General features: G+C 48.0%; 1 protein-coding gene across 1 annotated transcript in view; it reads left to right on the forward strand.

The window, feature by feature from the left end:
• LOC144143615 (uncharacterized protein C05D11.1-like) overlaps window positions 1-24,828 on the forward strand; it is a 174,603-nt gene that overhangs the window by 79,910 nt on the left and 69,865 nt on the right. The window contains exons 6-8 of the mRNA XM_077675456.1: window positions 1,596-1,745; window positions 4,875-4,985; window positions 13,821-13,912. Of these exons, the coding sequence (XP_077531582.1) occupies window positions 1,596-1,745; window positions 4,875-4,985; window positions 13,821-13,912 (353 nt within the window). The remainder of the gene's footprint in view (window positions 1-1,595; window positions 1,746-4,874; window positions 4,986-13,820; window positions 13,913-24,828) is intronic.

The raw sequence follows: 24,828 nt of genomic DNA on the forward strand, positions 1-24,828 counted from the left end.
CACTGATGAGTTCCACGCTATTCGTTGATAAGTGCACGTGTACGCTGAAGCCACTGACCAAAGAACCGATGCACACGGGAAGTTGCTTGCCGGCCCGACCCGGCGGGTACAGCGATAGCGGGCCAAGCGCCTGGCCGAGCGAGCCAGCGGCGGTGGCGGCGGCGGCTCGTCCTCGCCCGCCCGCCCGCAGCGTTTGCATACCGGATGTAAAGAAACGTTTCGTTTCCGGCTACGTCAGCCTACTCCGCGGCCATGATTGGCTTACCGGTTTTGCGGGGCCGTCGCGCGACGAGGGAATTCGGACCGAGAGCGATCTCCTCCGCCGTCGCAAAACGCCGAAAAGCGACGGCCGGCTCGTCGCTTTGCGACGTCGCTTTTCGTCGCGCAACGAGGCGCATCGCCAGTGGGAATGTGCCTTAAGTGCGCGAAAAATCGTCGCATGGGTTCGTTCTTCGCTTGCGGTTTGGGTGTTTGAAGGTTTGTAGATCGGCTAGATGCACTTTCAGCGAAAGTTGGGTACACTTTTAGCTTTCGCGCTTCTCTCGGCTTTCGTTAGGAAGGGACGATAGTTTTTTTGAAATGGGTAGTTATGCACGACATATGTAACCAACCTGCTACTGCCTCTCAACTTTGGTGACAAGTGACACATTTTGAATACTTTTGCAGTTTTCAACCCGTATGGTAACGTCAGATTCATTTTGCGTTCCTCAGTAATTCGATAGAGCACCTGAGGCAGTTTTTACATTGAAGAATTAAAGGAATGGAATTGAACTTCCCATCCATTCTAGGAGTGGGAATGGGCTAACTTCTGTCATTCCGAGGAATTGAAAGGAATGGAATCACGACAAGTTCAAATTCCTCGGAATGGAATTGGAATGGATTGGGGATGCCCATTCCGCAACACTGATTGGCTGTGGCTGGTCAACTTTGCGGCTTAGTTCTTGCATTTCCTGTGACGATTCGACGTCATTAGCGCTGTGTACCAACCTCTTGTATGCCTGAACCTGTTTGCACAGTTTTGGCGTTTTTGGGGGGTTTTGAGTGCGCGCGGAGTTTGAGGGATGAATTAAATACTCTGCTTTCAACCAGACCACTCGCCTACAAACGTTTATTGCTTTAAAAACACCCTACTAGCCTGAGCGCTTGCTTGCGAGCAGGCGGCCATGCCTGCTTTTTTGTGGCACCAGACCAGAAATAGACCCCTCCACGTTGTGGAAGAAAGGAGAAAACTCCCCCACCTGTGATATATCGAAGGTCGCCGGAGAGAACGCCGTGGGCTGCCCCCCTCTTCAGGAGAGAGCACGCAGCTTTTGTCGCGTTGTCCGTGGACGAATTGAAAGGGAACAATTATGCGCGATTTCTCATCGCGCGTAGTTTCACTGATAGTGAATAGGTTTTCATACTTCTTGTGGAAGGAGATTGCTTGGACGATAGACTTTACCCCAAAATACATTCCGAGTAGTCGATGGTAAGTGCGGCCGGGTCCCTTTAAGACGTGCCAGTAACTTGCTCAGCTCGATGTCTTCATTCTTTGGTTATGCACTGGTGACCCTAGGTCTTCTCTTCTGCAAGGGACTGATGTGCGGTGTGTGTAGTTGCAGGAACATGGGAAGAGCCCATTCACCCGTCCATGGACAAAGCCAGTGCCACCAATCACTGGTCCTTTGGAGAAAATTGTGCCCTACCCGTGTGACGAGGATGACCATGGCCTTGTCTACGTGGCCTTCCGGGGCCCTTCAGTCAAGGTACTGGAAAAATTAGGCCACACAAAATGAGACTGGAGGCAGGATGGGGACATTTATAAAACTTTAGATGTTTGTTTCCCCACAAAATTACGTTGACTGATCCATTGAGCTCGTGACCGGAGAGACACCTTTTTAAATGAGGTCACAGCATTCAGTTAGAAGGCTGCTGTGCTACCCTAAGTGACTATGTCTTTGCGGTCATTGGGATGCAGCGACTGAGAACTTGTAGCTCGTACTCGGGTACGTGCAGGTCAATAGACTTGGTATCGCACTGGTAGTCTTGAGAGGAACTTTAGCACCCTTTCAATTACTTTTTTCGTAACACAAATTTACCCTGTCGGGGCACAATGTGTGGCCTGCAGGCGGGTCTCGCAGGGAAAAATTTACCCTTTACGGCCACATGAGAGTAGCAAAGCACGTGATGAAGCAGTACTGCTGCTTTTCTGTGAACAGAAAGGCAGTGGTTGGCTTGACATCATCATCAGTCGGCCCTTCTGCAATATGGGTCAGCTACAGTAGGAAATTCAAACATAAGTAAGTTACAGAGTAAATTGTATTCACGCGCAAAAAAAAATCTTAGCACTTTCCTGCCCATGGGAAAAGCAGTGATTTTGGGCAGTCTAGCAAACAATTTTTTCCCGGTTGCAAAAAATTTGCAACTTATAAGTGTGTGGTATCGAATTGCAAAAGAGTAAATTTCCTTTGCAGCGGAATTTTTATTTAAAAAAAATAAAAAAGGCTGCATAGAAAAGTTTGGTACAGAAAAGAAACGAGCAAGAAGGTCGGTGTTGATCCATACAGAAAAAAAAAAAAAACGCAAAAAATTTAAGATATGCATTTTGTCCACATACTATCAGTGCTAAACGCTTGCAAATGTGTAAAATTTCTTGACTTGCAAAAAAATTGTTAGCACTAGAGGGTTTTGCACCACAATGCAAAGCAGTTCCTTGAAACATAGATTGACCACACATGCATCACGGAAATCATTGGTTTTCTGCTCCACTCTTTTTTTGTTCGTAGCACAAATTACAGTTTCAATATTTTGCATCTTCTGGGGCTGATGTTGAACAAGGGTATCAGTTTCTGAGCCGGTTTGGAGCACTGTCATTTTCGGGGCTAAAATACGAGTGAGTGCTGCTTCGTGTCATGCACAAAATTGTGTGTAGAATCATCCAGATCTCTAAAAACGTGGCATTTCCACGGCACAGTAGCGCACAATGTTGACACCATCTCCGTATTAATCAAACGCCCATCATGACACCGGCGGTGCTTTAAAAAATCACGGGGCGCAGAAAAACAATCCAAAGAGGACGAAGTGTCTCTACTACTCATTAGATGGCACCAGCTCTGAGTGCACTCGAAAAGCTCCAAATTCGATTGGGAAAACATGAAAATTTTAACTTTAAAGCGTCGATAGTATACAGTCGATTTGAATAGACGTGGGCAGGAAAGTGTTAAACATAAACAACCTTCTTTTTCAGTCTCGACAACTGGCCATTTCCTGTGCTTTATTTGCTCACCTTGATTAGTGAGGCAATTATTTTGTGTTGCAAAGGCAGAATTGCTTCTGGGCCATTAATTTCTGCAGGGCATTCGTCTGCCAAAATTGTACCGTATTCATGCGTGTGTAACCCACAATAATAATAAAAAAGTCATAATAGAAGAGTGGCTGTGCGAATATTGTGCGACTTACATCCGAAAGGGCAGGTTCACTGTAATGCGCTTGGAACTTGCACGCATGTGCCATCACAGTGTTCATTTAACTGTGGCTCCTGCTTTTTTCCAGCTGGTATATTGCTAGAAATGTACAAAGTATATTTTGTCTGTTTTTGGCAATATGCCAGCAGTATGTCTACAGTAAAGCTATATACCGTATTTACTCGCATAATCCTCGCACTTTTTTTTCGGAAAAGTCAATGCAAATTTAAGGGTGCGAGAATTATGCGGGGAAAAAAAAAAAATCCGGTGCACAGTGTTGCCAATTTGCCTTATGCCTATCCCGCTAAATGTAGTGGTCGTTTTTTGTATAGGTTACCTCAGTGTTGCCAACAGCAGCTATTTCTCTTTATTTTATTATTTACAACGTAAACAGTCTCCCGTCGATCAGCTTTGCTTTCTGGCGCGCGCCCTATCTCGTCGTTGTGTTAGGGCGCGCGCAAGTAACGCACGTTGAAGTCGGTGACGCTGAAGTGCCTGCCTGCGGCACGGTTGCCGTGTTCGATCGCGTACTCTTTCGCTTTCAATTTGAAAGCGGCAGTGTAGCTGGCGTTCCTCCCCGTGGCGAAGCGGCACTAACCACAAAACAATTAGATCACAAAGTTCTCAAAACGGCAGCGAGCTATCCACCACTGACGCGAGTGACTCGCTGACTGCTGCCGCTCAACGGCGGGACCACGACGGCGACACGACGACACGACAGCGGGCTGTGCGAACACCGTCTAGTTGCGCGCACGCGAAACATGCGCGAAACCGGCTCAAGGACAGTGTGAGTAGCGTGTTAGGGCGCCTGTTAGGGAGTAGCCATGCAGGTTGTTAGTGCGCCTGGATGGCATTGGATACACAGCGCTCTCCGGTGAACGGAGAGGCGGCAAGGAAGGGCGCGCGTTGGAGAGCGCGTGCACCATGCGGGTTTCGCGAGCAGGCAACTTTCGCCGCTGCAAGTTGGGGGTGCGAGGATTATGCGAGGAACCAAAAAATCCAAGTTTTGGTGGCTCACATTAGGGGTGCGAGGATTACGCAAGTGCGAGGATTACGCGAGTAAATACGGTATAGCTTTACTGTCTTTGGGATGGTGTAATCTTATTTTTATCGCACTGGGAGGTAGACAGGAGGGAGGAAGGCCAGCTTTAATTATTTACATATTTGTAAACAAGCCAAGCGCTGTTTGTGATAAAACAGAAAACTGGAAGAGCTGTGAAAGTTGGGGTGTTTCAGTTAAAACAAGATGTTGTCTAGCCTTTAGTGTATGACCTAAAGAGTATAGATTTTCTTTCTCTCATTCGTTAGGGCTTTGTTGAGTACATGCTGTCAGTGGCAGTTAGCTGGGCACCATTGAAATGAGCTCTTTGATTGTGAAGTACTTGAGGTAGCTCTTTAAGAAGAAGATATTTTGTTAATCTTTCGCTGCAGGCATACGAGGATATTGCAGCGCTGTTGGTGATGCAAGACTACCTGACTGACACATCGGTCTCTCCCCTGCAGAAACTGTTTGTTGAGACTGAAGATCCATTTTGCAGTATGGTATGTGCTGGAACATGCCACAGTCTTTCAGTGTAGGGGGATTATCTTTTGTAAGGGTTGGCTGTGTTTTGTACCCAATTTTGAGTTACCGTATTTACACGATTGTAGGTCGACCCTTTTTTTCAAATTTGACAATCCAATGTTGGGGGGTCGACTTAGAATCGAAGTCGAACCGTCTACCGCTAGTAGCGGCAAGAGAAACGAGAAATCGGGGGTGCTACGAGGTGGGGACAGCTTTGCACCCTCGTTCCCGTGGTTATGGTCTACAGTGTGAACCGCATGGGGCGTTTTCTGCTCGCGGAAATGTGCCGCGCTGACGCTGCCGCGAATTTCACCCGCATGCTGCGCGCTACGCGATCGGCGGCGGCAACATGGCGGCGCCACCAGCCGCGAAGAGGTGCGCGTAGCTCCAGCGACCGCTTTTAACCGCTCTTTAAGATATCACTGAAGGCACAAACGAAGACGTTTGTGCATGAAAGGAGCTGATAATGTGGTCCAAAACGGCGTTAGGGACAGCGCCAATCAAATATCCGCCACCGTGGTAAGCCTAAACATCGGCGGCGCCAGCCGGCTAAGGCAAGTCGTCAGGCTGCTCCCACTGCCGCGCTTGTCACGCGTCATACCGAGGTAGAACGGTAGAACTTCAAAGCAGCAGAAGCTGCCGCGCGCGCGGAAGCGTCGACGCTGGCGTGAGAAAGTTGCCCGCGCAATGCCGACGCGATGGTGGGAGGTTAGTAAATCGCGCGCGGCCGCTTCCATCAGTCGCCATGTTGTTTGTTTTGTTATCGCGTGGCTGTGGCCGCTGCCGCTTGCTTCGATGGTTGACATCTCACCGCGGGTGTGCTCTTCCCGGGTGTGCTCTTCCGGGTGCTTTTACAAAAGCTTTTCTTTTTTAACATCTACCACGCATACCGCGAGCGCACGGCTCTTGTGGGAGCATCGATCATTGATGGTAGGGTAGAAACGCCGTGTGGGTTGACGGTAGAGCTTCTCTTTGTGATACGATTTTCTAGGCGGCGCTTGCATTTTTTTTTTTTTTTTTGAGAGATGCAATTTTGTGGGGGTCGACCTACATTCGAGTCGACTTACAATCGTGTAAATACGGTACTCAATTGGTTTCCCGCTGCTAGCTGTGCTACTGTTTTTCCTGTTCAGGTTATACTGGCCCAGTTGGATTCGGTAGTCATTGTTTGCATGTAGAAGTGCCAGAGTGGCAAGACAAAGAAGGAACAGCGCACTGTGTATGTTCTTTCTTTGTTCTGGCAAATTCAGGTTTCCCTCGTGTGCGTTACAGGCATTGGCACAGGGGTGTAGCAATAATTACCGAGCAAGCCAGAGGTTCTGAGGTGTGGCTGGCTTATAGGTGGTTAGTGTTGTTTTGCTATTTCTGTTGGATTTGAATATTTGTGGCATCTGAAGCTTATTTGGAAGAGGCTATTTTTAGTAATGGCATCATGAGCTTTGAATTAGGCCAAAGGAGGGTAAAGAGATGCTGGCTATTTTTATATAATCACCACCACCATAATCATCACTCTTCTTCTTTTTTTTCTCCTTCTCCTCCTCCAAGACCATAACATAAAAATTGTGAAAATTATTATGAGACAGGGAGACCCATCCTAGTGCCCAGGCCTTTCCCCGGAGTTTGTGTGCCCTGGTTTTTTTTTAAGGAAGTGGGGGGCCAGGATTTTTTAATTCTTTAAACGCCTCAGACACTGTGCCCAGCTGCATGCTGCAACTTCAATGGGAGCTCATTCCAGCGCACTGTCAGGGCTAACTATAGTGAACTAGAACGATCTAGGGGCGTGAACGGCGAGGAAGGGGCGTGCTCTTCTATGTAGAAAACGCCAGCTGGCGCTACTGCGCCCTCTTCAAGAGGTGCCGCCGCGGCAGTCGCTGTACTTCAGGCGACCAGCAGTGGTTATGGCTGTCGTTGTTCCGATGTTGGGTAGTAATTAACCTTTACAAAAAAAAAAAAAGCTGCTTGCATCTGGCATCCCTGTACCTTGCTAGGAACGTTTTGTTGCAAATCTGCCCGTTTGAGCTGTAGGGAAACGGCTATATATCGAGTTGTTTGGTGTCATCTGCTACCTACGCAGACGATCGTTACGAGCTTACATGTTCGATGTGCTGCTGGTGAACAACTGCCATGTTTAATTCTTTGCGAATGGATTTACTTTTTTGTTTTTACTGTAATGAAGTGCCGGAATGAATCTACTTGTGAATTTGCCTCTACGGAAGCAAATTATAACCAGTATTCACGCGTCCAGTAGCACCCATGAGTGAGGAGGAGGAAGACAGAAACGTTTATTGGAGCGGAAAGTGCTGTTGTGGGTGCCCTTCCTAGTCCGGATAGCCGCGAGTCGTGGCAGCTGATCTTGCCCGAGACACGAGGTTAACCTGCATCTCTAGCAGGCAGCTGGTCAGAAAGTGAAAAAAATAATTAATTTAGGCAGCCTATTCTGTTCCCTATATTTTGCGCCCCAAATGCTTTCGTGTCTCACTTGCAGCGTGTGCATGACATTGACAGGCCGATAAGTAATGCAAGAAAGGTGAGCTTTTTGTTGTTATATTATTGGAAGTGCAAGAAAGTTTGGAAGGTAAAAATGAAAACGCATTTTCCCCAGATGGGAGTCACGACGATGGCCTACCCAAGCGAAGTTATGTCGCATAAAGGTGTTCAAAACAAAGCAAGACACCTGTCGAAGCCTGGTGCTTTTGAGTGTTGCTGCTGTTAATGCTCTTAGTGAAAAAATGAAGGCGGGTTGTTAGATAAAAAGCACTGAGCTCGGCTGCTACATTTTTGCAGTGGTCAGGGAAGCCAAGCTGGAGCGCCCTTTTTGCCTTTACCACCTCCGCAATATCAAGAATGCTGTCTGAGTGTAACTCTCGAAGGCTAAAACACGTAGTGAAGGCATTTTCCAAATCAGCCACAAACTGTTAGAGAAGCGCAGAGGGGTATAGAAGGCCTCTGTCGTCTTTCATACGCGTGAGCTCAGCTGGGCTTAAGTTTCCCGCTTCTTCTTTGGTCATCAAAAGCAAATTTAGGCAGCTTCCTCAGCCAGTCTGCCATATACTCTTCCTTGCTACATAGCCTGCAGCGATGTAGAAAATGAGCCGGCTGTCACTTGATGCTTCTTGGGAATGACCTGGAAGCTTTCGCAGGAGCGCTGTGTCTGCTGTATCGATGTTGCCTTGATCGAGGAGTTTGTCCACAAGTTCCTGCTTGCCGCTGGGAGCCCTTTTTTGGCAAGCATCTGCATCTAACAGTGAACTAAGGACGCCAGGCTCGCAGTTCCCCTTGGAAACAGAATGGGCAAGGTTTTTGATTGCGAGACAGTTCACAGTAAGCACGAACTGCTGAGTCATCGGGTGCGAATTGCAGCCAGACGACTGTTTCACGATTCCGAAGAGATGCTCTGCAGGATCCTGGCTGAGGCGGCTAGTCATCACGTACTTGAAACCATCACGTACTTGAAAACCTTGAAACCAGTGCTTCTTCCATGCACTGAGGAAGGACAAAAAGTAGTGTAGCTTGTCCACCGACAAAGAATTTGGTCGTGAAGCTTCAGCAGCAAAGCGAGATGTCATCACTTGGATGAGGTCACGGATGGTCCTGAAACAAAAGCATACGTTTATAGCGCACATCAGGAAGTATAAGCCTGGTGTCGCATGGCTACATCTAACAATTGTTACCTGCTAAGGAATTGGCTTTGTATACTCACTAAAAAAAATGTAGCGTAGCTGAAATGTCCCCGCACGCCTCCTCGACCCTTGCCCTGTACAACTTCAGTCCCTTGATCACTTTGTCGCTGAAGAGCTGGAAAGCTAGTGACACCCTCTGGACCTCGAAATCAGTGGGATCTGCGTGACTAGGAGTGATTCCATGCAGGGCTTGCAGAGCAACATTTTTTCCATCCAAAGCCACCGCTTCGTGTACAGCCTGAAGAGACACCTAAAATATAAAAAAAAGGTTTTAGTTTATACACCTCCCTAGATGAAATAAATATTATCATGATGAATCCGGTTCAACCTGTCTAAACATCACTTACATAGCCCTCTGGAAGTATGTAGTCGGAAGTCAGCAGGCCATTGTGGAGGCACTTAATCAAATGGGGAAGGTCCGATAGGAAGTGGAGCCGACGCTCTGGATCAACAGGATGTGGTGCGCTACACTTCGTGTTTGTTGAAGATGCACGAATTCCCATCAGGGACCACATCTTCCTGTTCCAAGTTGCTCAATCCGTCTATGAAAGTCGACTTTGAGCCCTGATTTCTCCGCCAAAATTACGGTTTCCAGCATTATTTTTGCCAACAAGGTACCTTTTATGTTCTTTTTCGTGGCAAATGCTGCAAGCACCTGAGTCCATTTACCAACAAATGGGACGAAAAGTATTGCCATCCCATGGTCACAGACTGTGTGCTTATCTTCTTCTGACGTGAAGGGGCCAAGATCCACGAAGCCTTCAATGTGACCACTCTTGTTGATTGACAAATGCTCAGAAAATTTCATTTCATCAACCAGGAGGCCTCCGTGCAGCTTGAACTCATTCATTGAGCTCGTTTTCTCCCTCAGCATGTCAAAAACTTTCATGTTGAGGCCAAACCCTGCTTTGTACGACTTCAGATACTTCCTCAGGGTTGTTTTGCTGGGTACTGCAAGTATTTTCTCCTTTCTCAGGTGCTCATACAGCGCAGGACTCTTCATTTTCATCATCAAGCACTCCAACACCCATTCATTTGAATATCTCATGCCTTTAGTGCTTCTCTGCGAGGAAGACTTGAAAATGTGACGCACCGCCTCATGCTGCTTGGGTGGAAGCCCCGCTATCTTCATAGTGAGAGCATCTTCAGAAATGCTCGTGTTCTTGGCCACTGTTGCTGTAAGTTTTTTTTGTAGGGCTCTAGTACGGTTTCGAAGTCGTGCAGCCTTTTGTTTTTCAACCTTCAATCGTTCAGCTGCGACTTTTCCTCTCGCCACGTGAACTCGTGGTCGTGAGGTGCGGGACTTCCTACTTTGCAGACGTTTCCGTGTGGCCTTGCATTCTGCGCAAACGGCACTAAAACAAAAAAACAAAAAGAAAAACAAAAAACAAAACGTGGTTGGCACGAGAGAATAACTCGTAAGATGCTGTACAGCTGATTTTCTCAGCAGCAAAGTTTGCAATGAACAAATTACCTTCAGAGGAAACTTTCCCCAGGCACTTAGTGCTGAAGGCAGTGTCTCCAAATGTGGTCGTTTGAGATCGCAGCTTCGGTGTTAGCACGTGCAATACATCACTAAACCCCGTAGCCGTCATGTCCCCTTTGCAGGCCGGGCTGCCGTCAGCTTCTTGCAGCACACTGTTCGCAACAGCTAGGGAATCTATTTCGCCGCTTCCGCATAACACACCACGGAAAAATGTTTGCGCCAACACTTTGTCGTCATGTGGGCAGAAGAGCACGGATTTCTCGTGAAAAATTTCTAGCTTTTCTTCTCTTCGTATCGATGTGGTAGCAAAAAGAACGTTTCGACCATTGGCACAATTTAGCCGGCACCAGAGCTTTGAAGGAAGCTTGACTTCTTGAAGAACGCTCATTGTGAAAGCTTCCCATTCCACAGAACTTGCGACTTCATTTGGTGAGCCCTGCGGAGAGAGAGAAGCCTCGAGGTGTGGCTGACGCACCTCATCTTTTTTGGCTCTTGAGCTTTGTCGTGGCTTCTTGCTGGCTGCCGAAACTGACACTCTTGTTGTTGCCCGCCTTTTTCTTTGCGGCTTCCGTGTGCTCCGTACAGAATTCGATGCACAGTCAGGCAGAATGGTACGTACTGCACCTGGAGCCAGTGACGGCTTCCCGTGTGCAAGTCGCACTTCACAGCCGTTTATGACGTGGATGTAATCCCGTATATGCACTCAGGCTCAAAGTAGCGCTCACAGACGGCTGAAGATATGGTCAAGAGTTTGTCCAGTCTTCCCAAATTTTGTTCCCACTATTTGCGCAGTTCATCGTCCAGGGGAGCGGCGAACAAAGACACCTTGGGAGCACCTGGGTAACCACTGTGACAACCCAGAGCAAAGCAATAGGTGTCCGTCCTTCGTTTTAGCATCGTGGCTACCCGGCCTGTCTATATCCTCTATTCGACAGCACTCGCAATAACTATTTACCTGACGATTACATTCCTCTTGCTGCTGTAGGGGAACATCACGGAAACGTAAACACGCAGAAAATGCAAGGCCGGCCTCGACCATAAACAGATGAACAGCCTGTCTGACCGCGCGCCGCCAACGCATTGCACATCCGCTCGTATCGTCTGCGCCGCTAGCAGACGACACAGCGCTACTTTGTTTGTAGCCGTTGCCCGTTGGCTCAAACGGGTCTGATAACCAACAAAACGTTCCTAGAAAGGTACAGGGGCAACAAAAGTGAGCATCTTTCTTCCATAAAGGGTAATTACTGTACCACACTAAAAAACGGCAGCGGCAATACCTGGCGAGCGCCCCAAGCAACGGCCCGTTCAACCGCGGCACCGTTTTCGGAGAAGGCGCAGTGGCGCCCCTGGCGGCGGTAGACGCGTTTTGCTTTAGCTGAACGCTGCAGAGCGCTCCCGTTTGCGCCACTGGATCAAGACATTCTAGTTCACTGTAGGGCTAACATAGCCCTGTTCAGGCAGCAGGCTGAGGTGATGCTGGCCTAGGAGAGCATAATAATGGGAAGCGTCAGTAAGGATGACTGCATGGGCAATTTGATTCGACACTCCAATTCTGAATATTTGAATTCACAAATACTTCTGAAACGGGGTGTATTTGAGGTTCTTCTTGATATTCATAAGGTGTACAGCCCAATCTGCTAGATCTGAATCATATTTGTGTCTGCCTTTGGGAAAATTATGATGTCTTGAGTTTTGTTTCAGCTTGGCTTTTTCATTGCATTGACCAACATAAATAACCCCAGAGTAGGTGTTTACCTGCAAGCAAATAAATGGTACTCCAACGTGTTTAATAAGAGCAGTGTAGAAAGGAGGCAGCGACTGCACTCTATCCCGTAAAAGGGGGTTAGGGTCGGGCTTGTCTTTTGATCAGGTCGTGTGACTTAGCGCAAGACCTGTGCCCTAAATTTTGGTCATAAGAGCGTTTGCAGATAGCAGATAACAAGCCAGCTGCATGAGCTGCCTAAAAAGAATTGTGCAAACGATGTTTGAAATATGGAGCAAATGGTAACGAGGGTTTGGGCATCAAGAATATAATGCTTGTTTAGTAGTACATTGCATTATTTAGTTTGACAGCACCTCAGTTGTAGCACCAGAGGTCTGCCGCAAAAGTGTTTTCAGATACTAATGACACAGCGCCACCTATTACCTGCTCCCTGTTTATCTGCAACCTATCTGAACTCAGCCAATTGGGAAAAAAGAAAAAAAAAAGTGGAATTTTCACACTGATATACTGTATGAATTCTCTAGTTCAAAGTGAATTAAACTACATTTGTGATAATTTTGGAATGGAAATGGAAAAAGACATTTTTAAGTATGTATTTTCTTTCAATTTGAAGTAAAAATGTTGCTAATAAATATTCAATTCGGTATTTTTGAGTTTTCTAGCCACTGTTGATTTCATCTGAAATTTTACTATTCACCCACCTCTAGCTGTCCGTGTTGCCAAAAAGCACAGTGCACAGAGAATGATCAGTGGAGAGGCCGGTGCCAAGGGAGCGAATTTTTACGTGCCAGTCACTTGCCTAGACGAGATGCAATCGTGCATCGCCAAAGATTTTGCTACTGAAGTAGGTCTGGCCGCAGTGAATGACAACGCTTCATTCACACCCAGTTTTGGTGCACTCTCAAGAGTCTCCATTCTTGGCTCGTTTGTTGCCTGCTGATACTACTTTTGCTACCGTGTACTTATTTCAGACACCCACCCCTCGCGTTGCTGCAGGCCACTTCATTTACAGCCGTAGTCTGGGTGCCCATACATAAAACTGGGGACCTGTTCTGCTCAGTGCCATTTGCCTAGTGGAATTTGTTGTTCCGGAGGAGGTTAAGCACAAAAATGCCCATGGGTCAATATTTTGGTGCACATTAAAGACCCTCAGGTGGTCTGAATGAACCTGTAGCTGGGGCCGTAAAACCTGGGAGATCGAAGCCACGAGCAGACTCGACTTGACACGGCGCAGATGCCAAGGTACGCTAGGCTCGGGATTCCTTTGGATCCAACTAATTCGGGAAGCCTTGTCCTCGAATGCTGCTCGCCACTTGTGCTCGTGCCGGAGCCACCCGGTTGCCCGGCCTTGCCACTGTTTGCCATGGAGGAGCTGCGCCGCTGCCGTGACTCTGTGAAAGAAGCCGTCACAAGGGGCGTAGCTGCAATTCAACCACCAACAAGATCCGCTCGCACCTGCACACCGTCAACACCAGCTAAGAGGAAATGAAGGCCCTTGACGAGTCCAGGTGGCCAGCGATTTGGACGAATTAGAATCAGTTGCTCGCGCTCAGCCCCAGGGATCAGGCGATGGGCTGTGTGGCTCCTTTTCTCCGTCACTTTCCTCGACATTCTGTTTGGCCTCATAGCCCAAAGTAGCTTTGGCTTGTGAAGCCCCGATTTTAGCTCCCACCGCCATGGTTACTAAGGAGATCTGGGTTTGTTGTTGGCGCTGGTATCTCCACTGGAGGAGAAATGAAGAATGTTAACAAGCATTTGAAACACCCTAGACACAGCTGGGAACTCTCCGTTTCTGAGCACCTTTTAGCTCGGTCATTGCTTCAGTGCACACAGTCATACTCTCACACAGTCACACAGTGCACACTCATCTATCCTATATCTTCAAACTTATAGCAAGTGCCGCTTCTTTTTTCTTCTTGATCAGGTAAAAGCGAGCTTCACTGAAAACAGAGAGACCTGCTTTTATTTCGCCTTCGAGAATGTGGGCAAGGGAAAGCTGAAAAGGGTAAAGGACACGTAAGTACCTTCTTTTTGGGCTTTGGTGAGAAAAAGTTTGCACTCAAGGGTTGTGTCCGGCCCATAACTGCTTCATGGTGTTGTGACATGGGGGAACGATACTCAGTGTGTTTTACGGTCCGAAATACAAGGTATTCATGCAAGTTGCTTTTTTTTTTTTTCTTTTTTTTTCTTTTTTTCCCATGAGGGAGCTGGCAGGGCTAATGCCAGCGTACTCAAACAGTGAAATGGTAGCTATTTAAATGAACGCTTTCATCGCAGGCAGATATGGAAATTTTAAAATAAAAGTACGAGAACACCTAAGCGCTCATGACTGTGAGAGTAAGCGTCCAATTTCCGCATGTGTCCTCTCACACCATCGTCATCCTTTTCCCTTTGTGTCTTTTTCTTCTTATCTTTCTTGCTATGACTTGGCATGTGCCAACATTTGCAGCGCTAAGCGAAGAGGGCATTTAACGGGAATGTACTTTGCTACATACCTAATTGCTACTCAAGCAATATACCTTTCCGGAAAGTTGCGCGCCCCCAAACGACGGCCGCAAGGCAGCCTGGGAACTGTGAGCGCCGCAGCAGCCGCCGCCGCTGCCGCCCGAGCTGCTCTTCACGTAGCTCTTCCGTGCCAAGCCGTGCCGTGCGCGACAGCGCCTGTGGAGGCGGCATTTGTTGATGATGCAGCTTCGGTGATTAACATTGTGGGATGCATGCAGAACACCTGCTATCCCGGACAGCTGTTTTGATGACTGGCTTCTTTTTCAAACTTCAGCATTATTACCACAACCCACATTTCTTCAACAAACTGCTGCATTTTGGGGAGTTGCAGTGTGTATCCCATCGATTCATGATACACTGTCTGGATTTGTTTCAAGTACTGTTACCTAAGAGGTGGCAAGTCTTATTGTGCAATCCTGAGCTCTTTTGCTGTTTTCGGCTGTGTGTAAATATGAAAATAAAAATGTTTATTTCAATCGAAAAAAGATGAGGCAGTTAGTGTGGTATCATTACAATAAAAGACACGTACAATTTTATTCCGTTAGCAAAACTAACCAATACCGACCAAAAAGGTAAAACTGTTCAGACGGCTCCAATACAAAACACGCATAGTTGACATTTTGCTTACTTATCGATTGAGAAGTGGTTCATGTTTGAAGTTGTTCAGGTAGCAACACATTTTCCGTATCTGGTTTGGCTTGTCAACCATCGCATTTGGGAAAACATACCACAGTATTCTCAAGTTCTTCACTTCTCGAATAACTCGCTCAACGTGTCTCCTCAGGTTGACGATCTGCCGTGTGCGCGTTTCCTCCGCTTCTGTCAGTTGACGCCGACCATTTAACATGGGGTCTCTTCAATTTAAGGGGACGTGCTCCTCCAAACAACTTTTTTTTTAATAATGAAGTTAGGAGGCTGAAATTTTCACAGCTTGTAGAGATTGAGCTCCTCTGGTCATATATGTAATCAGATTTTGAATAGCTGCTCCGGATAAAATGTTACGCAGCATGACTTTCAGAAAAATGGCTTTTTTGTGCAAACTTTTTTTTATAGTAAAAATTTTTTCTGAAACTTTTAAAATAGCCTAGGTGGTTCCTTATGAACTGCAGAGTGCACAAATCTACCTGAAAAAGCCTCATCATCATTTTCCTCACCACGAAAAAAAAATGACTGGTAGTGTGCCTTTTTTTGTTCTGTATATTTTTGTTTTATGACCGTCAGAAATATCTAAGGACACAAATTGCATAATGAACAAGATTTGTGCACTCTACATGTTATAATGAACATCTGTGCAAAATTTCATCCTGATACGACAACTTTAAGTGGGAAAATAAGTGTGCACAAACTCAGAAAACGGACAAAAACAACAAGCTGAGAAAAACGCAATTGAAAGTTTATTTCTTTGGCAGATTCAGAAATTCTTGCTCGAACAACATGAAATTTGGTGGGGATACAGTCTGAAATGTCCACATTGAGGTACTAAAACTAGAATGCTCCTGCTGCATAAGTTGCACCCTCACGGTTTTTGCTGGGGTAGTCCTTGGTATGGGACCGTTTCACCAGTCTGCGGCAATGGGGCTAGCCTTAGCAGTCAGCTTGGCACACATCTGCCTGATCCTCCGCTGGTCACTTGCATTGCTTAGTCTGACTTCTGACTTCTTAGTCTGAATCTTCTGAAGGGAAGATTCCCAGTTCTTGGAGAACTTGCTCAAAGCTAGTGTGGCCCCTGTTGAACCACAACCCTGCGAGGGCAGTGGCAGTCTCCACTACAGTGAACTGCAGGTTGTACGATAACATCCTGTGCCAGATGCGCAGTGCTGCTTCCGTCTCCATGGCATGGGATGAGCAGTCGACATTTTTTTCACACACAAGAGGCATGAAAGGCTTGCCACACTTCCTCCTCTTGCTCATCAAGCTTTTGGTGGCGGCTACAAGTACAAGTAGTTTGACAGCACCTCAAAATCCAGGCAGAGACCAGTATCAAGAGAAATGGCAGTGCCAACACTGTTGTGGCTCATGTCTTTGCTTCTGCCAAGTACCATAAAAAATCACACTGAGGTCAGTCTGACCAGCTTGCAACGCAGTTACTTGCCTTGCTTCAGCAAGGTTGTCAGAGACGCCTTTTGTGGCCGCAACATGAACTTTCTTGGCAGTGTTGTAGAACGTCTTTTGAGCTGTGGTTTTGGTAGACCAAGAATGGCACAAAACCTGCACAGCTGATCGTGTCTGATGCCAACCGCGCGTGCAGCGAGTACCGCTTTCACATTGACGGCGAAACTATCACGGGGACTTCCCCTGCAGAGTTCCGGTTTGCGGCCTCCGCGACCGACGGCGGCAGCGCGCTGCGACGAGTAAACAGAAGAAATCACTCCCGCAGGGCACTTCTCGTTTTTGCACTTCAGTTCCAGTACCGATGCGAGGCCCTTCCGCTTGTTCCTAACCTCAACTATGACGAGTTCGCACTTCCCGCACGTCGCGCACACGGCGACACTCAAGGTCAGTCAGAGCGCCGACTTCAGAGATAACTGCACCGCTCCCGTGGCTGGCTGTCTCCTCACCTTGGAAGGCTGCCGACTTCTTCTCCGGTGCGCTTATAAAGCCGATATCTTCGCTGATAAAATCAGCCCCGCCTGGTAAGCCGCGCTTGCAACGCTTGAAGGCCCGGCGCCGTTAGGCCTCACGGTGCCGGTCGTGCCGGCATTGGCCGTGGTCGTCACAATGCTGCGCCGCTTGCGCTTTCCTTTGTACCGGCATGAAGTACGCTGCTTCGGCGACAAAAGTCACGCTTCTCCTCACCGTTCACGATTAAAAACACACGATTAGGAAATAGAAAAGATAGCGCGAAGTAGCGAACGGAACGATGCGGGCAATGGCGGCTCACAAGCGGCAAGAGCCAATGGCGGTCCCGCTTTCGCGTCACGTGATTTAAATGCCCAGTGGGAGTGGGAGCTCGCAAAACAAGCGGGAAGAAACATTTTTTTTATTTTTTTTACGCGGAGATACGAAACTGGCGAGCGGCTCAATCGAGAGAAGAAGGCTTGATCTACCTCTCTCAAGTGACCGAAATGGCGGCAAGCCACGCTGCCGTGCGGAATAAATTCTCAAACCTGACCGAAATTTGGCTTGATTGCGCGATTTCTTGGGTCACCGCGAGTCATTCAGACACATTTTTCACTAAGTTCTCGTTCGTATTTCGTTTTCATTATTTTACCCATGAAAGAAGGATAGTCAAAGATGCTAATGCAAGGGAAAACAAAAAATCGGTATATTTCGAAAAAATCGCGTTTTTTCGACCCGCGTGTCCCCTTAATGCCAAGTTCTCGGAGCACATCTTCGATCAAGAATCCTGGGTCAGCTATGATGAGCTGTCTCCTTTGTTTCCACACAGGAAGTATACCACACCTTAAAAGTGGGAAATAATAATTCCTGAGCGACCGAAAAGAAATAGTCAAAATGCTGAACTCACAACAGCAAAAACCCCGCTCCTCCAATGCCACAGGAAACGGGCTGCAGGCAGTCGCTGTCGTTGGAGAAACTGCGTCGTTGCCGGCTGGAGTGAAAGTATTGTTTTATCGCCCTGTTACTCCCTTTGTGCTAAAATTCATTACAAAATGGGTGTTGATTGCTCTGAGCTTACAGGAGTATCTGGGCGGTGCTGCATATCACTAGTTTGTCTTGGATGCCTGCCGCGGGACGGGCGCTAGGAGGGCAGCGTTTCGTTCACTTCGCGGCAGCTAGGAAACAAAACACATAAAAAGCATAATTTACGTTATAATGTTGGGCTTACCTGTCTTTACCGGAGGACACCTCTCGGAGAGGGCCCAGTGTGGAAAAATGGTCGCATACGGTCCATGCAACATTTGCGTCTGCTCGCGTTGAAATGGGCTCCACATATCCTGTGATGCTCGGACGGCTCTCACAACAAAGTGAATCGGTCTTCACGACCCTGGTGATTTATCCGGCGAACCCATTCCTTTTTAAGTTTCTTGTCCTTCGGAACTTGTGCAATGAAACATGCCGGTCTCGTAGCGTATTGTTGTCACAACTGGGCACACAGCAAGTTTGTCCGCCTCCTGCAGCTTCCTTGGTGCCATATCGTCAGTATCGCGTAGACTAAAACGCTAAGGCAGGTCATAAATGAGTGTAGCTTTACACAGGCGGAAGTGCATCACTAATAACGTGCGCACACGATATGGGCTTCTATGTTTTCTTACTCGGCTCCCCGGGCTGCCGGAAGCAAGAGCTGGTTATTTGTATTTTTCTCGGAGCTCAAGTGTCACATTTGTTTTCGATTTCCTTGTGTTGAGGAATTTCTCTTTTCCCGTGGGTAGCCAGAAGCGCGAAGACGCTTTTCAACTGTCAGCAGCTAGTTCACTGTGCAAGCTAGAAGACGACGGTGCTAGCAGACGACAAAAGGGTCTCATGCGGTGCAGCCTGCAGGCAGTTTCAGAAGGATGCGGAGTTTATTTCTTATTTTGGGTTCTATGGTTTAAAGATGCTTTACTTGATGCGCAACATAACTTTGCAAGCACAGCATTTCACTCTACTTAAACTTGTCCTTTGACGGCCTTGCTCCGCACACGCAGCGCGCGGCGCGACCACCCCGTTACCGCGCGCGCACGCAGTTCCCATGACGCCTTGCGCGGGCCCGCCAGGGGAAGGAGCGGCGCTGCAGTTTCTGGAAAGGTCTATTAGTGGGTTCAAGTCACTTGCCTCGGAATGTGTCTCTGCAACACACATTTCTAGGTCGAAGGCTACAACGCATTCACTCAGTCCACCTTTTGTCAGCTAGGGTTTCCGAGCTGTGGTGGTGTTGGGAATGTGTGCCGGCCTTGCATTCCAGAAGTGCCATGTTCGATTCCCACCCTGACCCAAAGTTGCCCGATTTTCTTTTCAGCCCAGTTCTTTGTTTACAGGAGTTTCCCTAAGAAATTTGACTTCAGTCTGAGCTTTCTTTGATCTGCTTTTTATACCCGTGTCACACGGGCACTTCCAATCGCGATTGAGTCGATCCGGATCGAGCTCAACCCCGCACGGGGCACCTTGAGTAATCTTGGTGACGGTGAGTGGCGACACCGCGTACCCCGAGCCCCCCATACTTAATTAAGTTGTTACCTACCGTGACTAGAAGTTGAAAGGTGAAGGGTTAGAAGCCGTGATTGGTGGCCGTCGGAGTCTTGGTCAAGCTCCGGCCGATGGGCTCCCTGCCTGTCTACCAGGCAGGGAGCTCCGGGACCTCTTTGGCTACCAGGGTAAGGTCAAAGAAGAAAGTACCCCCGTCTCCCTGCTTTTATACTATGCTATATGGCATTTTCAAACCACCCCCCCCCCCCCCCCCCGGACGTGATCGGCCCCCGAAAAGGGAAGTTTCTTTTCCACCACTTCCTGACTTGAGGCCTCCGAAACCCAACAACTATCCTCGCTTCATCGTGATGGAATCTGTAGATCAATCAAAACCTCTTGCTTCACAGTCGGTATTTCTGATTTCAAAGTTTCTTGACGGTATTGTAGGAGGGTCGTATAAGGCCAAAAAACATCGAACCGGTGAAATTCTTGTCGAGGTCAGTAGCCAGGACCAGGCCAATAAACTTCTTGCGCAAACCAGCATCGCCGATCTGCCAATCTGAGTCACGCCCTACCGCAGCCTAAACAGCTCCCAGGGCGTGATTTCCGAGTATGACCTACTAAATGAATCTGAAGCTGACCTGCTATAGGGCCTTCGTAGTCAGGGCGTAACAGTGGTCAGGCGCATAACCATCCGCAGAGACGATAAACAAATACCGACAAAGCACCTCATCCTAACCTTTGACAACTCCACCCTTCCAGAATTCATCAACGCTGGTTACATCCGATGTTCAGTCCGGCCGTACATCCTGAACCCGCGGCGCTGTTTCAAGTGCCAACGGTTCGGGCACGGCACAAACTCCTGTCGCGCCCGACTTACCTGCGCAAAATGCGCCCAGCACGACCACCCATCCGACAACTGTAACGTTCAACAATTTCTTTGCGTAAACTGTCGGCCCACACGCGGCGTACTCCAGAAAATGTGAAAAGTTTCAATTAGAAAAGAAAATAATCAACATCAAAATCACTGAAAACATCACCTTTCCAGAGGCGTGAAAGAGGTTCGCCTCTTTCCCCCTGGGGAGGTACGCCGACGCAGCTCGCCGGGGGGCGGAGTGGCGTCTGGTTTCGGCGGGGACCCAGTACTGCGAGTCGGACTTGGTCCCGCCCCCGCCCCCCCCCCTGGGTTGCCTCTGGCAGCCCAACCCGCCTCCGCACCGCTCGCTGAGCCAGCAGCGGTTGTGGTGGCAACCTCTTCTGTCGGGACCGGTGCCGCTCCCGTCCCTGCCTCCCCATCCTCCAGTGCGTTGGAGGGTGCCATGGACACCACGGGCCCCGCACCGGCTCCCACCGCCACCGCACCGCCCGTGCCACTTCTGGTGCCTCCGACACCTGCGGCGGTGGCGGGTCAAACGAAGGGCCCCCGAAGGGGGGCCAAGTCCGGGGAGCCCGGTTCGACGGGCACACCCAGGACATCGGACGACGAGATGGACGTCGTGCCGTTCTTGCCTGCGGTGCACCGCAAGGAACGTGTCCCGACGCCAAAGCCTCCCGACAAGCCAAAAAAGGCGAGAGTCACAGCCCCGAAAGACGACACATAAACACACACACTCCAGTAGCTCTCACACTAAATAATGGGAAGAGAAAACATAATACAATGGAACTGCAGAGGTCTTCTGAATAATCTTGACGATGTTTACGAAATACTGCATGCTTATCAGCCAAGTGTAATGTGTGTTCAGGAAACACATCTGAATTCCAAGCACAGAAATTTCTTGAATAGTTACATGGTCTTCAGAAAGGACAGGGATGGCTGCACGCACTCTTCTGGCGGTGTGGCCATAATTGCCCGGAAATTTTTAGCCTGCCACCCTGTCACTCTGAACACTGTCCTTGAGGCTGTGGCAATTCGAACAATAATATTTAGTAGGTTAATAACGGTATGCTCCATATACATTCCTCCTGATGTTTCACTTTTAAGCTCTGACTTCGAGGCGCTGGTTGACCAGCTGCCCGAACCATACATCCTGACAGGCGACCTTAATGCTCACAACTCTCTTTGGGGCTCTTCTCGCACGGATGCCCGAGGTCGCCTGATAGAGAAATTTCTAACGTCTTCAGGAGCATGCCTTTTCAACAATAAACAGCCTACATACCATAACATAGGACACAACACATACTCATGTCTTGACTTGGCGATTGGCTCCGCAGTTCTCTTTCCTCTCCTCGAGTGGGGTGTGAGCACTGACCCATACGGTAGTGACCACTTCCCCACCTCACTCACATACATAGGTAAAGGCCCATGCAGTCCATCTTCCCAAAACAGGTTCAATGAAGCAAGAGCTAACTGGAATACATTTACAGAGACATCCAAACTACACCACACATCCATAGGACACCTACAGGTTGAAGAAGCTACCCAACTGCTCACGGCGCACATCCTCGACGCCGCCGAAAGGTCCATTCCCCACGCCTCTGGTGCCCCGCGCAACCAGCGGAGGCCGTGGTGGAATGAGGACTGTAGGCGGGCGCGAGAGGCCCAGAACAAGGCGTGGGGTATCCTTCGTCGGTACCCCATGTCGGGAAACCTCCTGTTGTTCAAACGGGCCAAGGCGTTAGGAAAACGTGTGCGCTGTGAGGCAAAACGAGAGAGTTGGCGTACATTCATAACATCAATAAACTCCTACACAGACACATGGAAAGTATGGACGAGAATACGCAAACTCAAGGGACAACAAACACACAGCCTGCCTCTGGTCAGCACTACAGGGGACACACTCGAAGACCAGGCTGACACACTCGCACAACACTTCCAACACGTTTCTAGTTCAGCACACTACATAAACACTTTCATGAAACACAAACAAATGGCCGAAAAGAAGCCTATAGTAGATAACGATAGGTCAACATCTTCTTATAACTCAGAGTTTTCACTGTATGAGCTGAGGGATGCTTTGAGCACGTGTAAACCCTCAGCTCCAGGCCCAGACAACATCACATACACAATGATACAACACCTGCACGCAGACACTCTTCTAACACTCTTACACCTATATAACAAGATTTGGCTTTCGGGGCACATTCCAAACTCTTGGAAGGAGGCTATAGTTGTAGCTTTCCTGAAGGAGGGAAAGGACCCGTCGTCCCCCTCAAGTTACCGCCCTATTGCCCTGACGAGCTGCCTGTGCAAGCTCTTCGAGAAGATGATAAATCGCAGGCTCGTGTACTTCCTTGAGTACCACGGTCTTCTCGAGGGCTGCCAGGCAGGCTTCAGGGCAGGGCGATCCACGAATGATCAACTCGTAGCTCTTGAATCGTATATTAAGGATGCCTTCGTGCATAAACAGTTTTGCGTAACTGTGTTTTTCGACCTCGAGAAGGCCTACGACACCGCTTGGCGCTACGGGATCCTCAGTGACCTGAAGTCTTTCGGTGTTTCGGGCCATATGCTCAACACACTGGCTAGTTATCTGTTCCAAAGAACGTTTCGCGTGAGAGTTGGTAACGCACTGTCACGGATTCATGTGCAAGAAAACGGCGTGCTGTAAGGTGGAGTTCTTAGCTGTACTCTTTTTATAATTAAAATGAACTCTCTTGGGAAGGCATTGCCACCTACCATTTCTTACTCTATGTATGTAGGCGACGTACAGATATCTTTTAAATCTTGTAATATGTCAATCTGTGAACGTCAGGTCCAGCTTGGTGTTAAAAAACTTGCCAGCTGGGCAGACAAGAATGGTTTTAAACTCAATCCAGGAAAAAGTTCTTGTGTTGTGTTCTCCAAAAAGTGCGGGATCCATCTGGACCCAGATATTACTCTGTATGGCGTTTCAATTCCTGTTAAGAAGGAGCACAAGTTTTTAGGCATAATATTCGATAACAAGCTAACATTTGTTCCACACTTGAAACATCTTAAGCAAAAATGCCTAAAAACTATGAATATTCTCAAAGTTCTCTCCCACCAGTCGTATGGTGCAGACAGGCAACTCCTTCTGCGGGTTTATAGCGCCCTAGTGGGATCCCGCTTGGACTACGGCAGTGTTGTATATGGGTGCACAACAAAAACGGCACTAAAAATGCTGGACCCGGTGCTGCATTTAGGGCTAAGCCTCGCATGCGGTGCTTTTCGCACTAGCCCTGTCCAAAGTCTCTATGTAGAATGCAATAAATGGTCCCTAGATCACCAGAGGGTGTACATGGACGTTTTATATGCCTCAAAAATAATGTCTATGACTAATCATCCTTTTACTCCGACCATTAATGATGCATCCTCAAAGCAACTCTTTTTAAATCGTCCATCAATCTCCACGCCGTTTCCTCTAAGAGTGCGAGAAGAAGCCTCTGAGCTAGAAGTCTCGTTTTCAGGCATTCACAAGACGCCCATCATTGATTCAATTCCACCATGGCATCTCCGCCCTGTGTCGTGTGACCTGTCTTTTATGCAGTTTAGCAAGAACAGGTCACCAAGGATTGCGATTCTGCAGCATTTCTTGTTTGTGCAGCATAGGTACCGCTGTGAAGAGTTTTACAGTGATGCGTCCAAGACTGCAACTGCTGTGGCTTGTGCTGCGCATGGGCCAAACTTTAACGTCAGTAAAACAATGAAGCAGCATATTCACAGCGGAAGCATACGGTATTTTAATGGTAATAAATCACATAGTCCAACATCAAATCCTAAAATCCATCGTGTACACGGACTCTCTAAGCATTGTACAAGCACTTGCATGAGGAAAGCATTCTAAAAACTTTGTCATCAATCATGTTTTTAAGGCTATCATGTCTGCATATGCATCAAACCTTCAAATAACTTTCTGTTGGGTTCCAGGGCACTCTGGAATTGCCGGGAACGAAACCGCAGATCGAATGGCCACTGCAGCTACACTCTTGAATACAATGCCCTAGCAAAAATTACCAATAGACAAAACCAATAGCCTATTGGGTTATTGACACCAATAGCTATTGGTGTATCAGTCTATAGGTGTATTGGTACCTATTGGTGTATTGGTCTAGTCCTATAGGTGTATTGGTACCTATTGGTGTATTGGACTAGTCCTATAGGTGTATTGGTACCTATAGGTGTATTGGTATCATGGGCCCACTGCAGCACCAATTGAAATATGGCCAAATGCATGCCAAGGCCTTAAGTTCACTGCATTCATTTGGCCATGCTACACTTGCTTCAGCAAGTTTCTAAACACAACCTGGTCCCACTACCCTTCAAATACCACAAAGCCGTAAGTGCTGGTTGACTGCAGCTTTATTGCCCAACAGGCTGTCGAATTTCCGGTGCATATATTCCTCGAGTCAGAGCTGCAAGACCTGCAAAAACAGTATGGCAATAATTAGAAACTTCCGCAATAACT

Source organism: Haemaphysalis longicornis, unplaced genomic scaffold (assembly GCF_048455015.1).
Source record: "Haemaphysalis longicornis isolate Haplotype H1 unplaced genomic scaffold, Haemaphysalis longicornis Haplotype H1 scaffold_1, whole genome shotgun sequence".
Lineage (NCBI taxonomy): Eukaryota > Metazoa > Arthropoda > Arachnida > Ixodida > Ixodidae > Haemaphysalis > Haemaphysalis longicornis.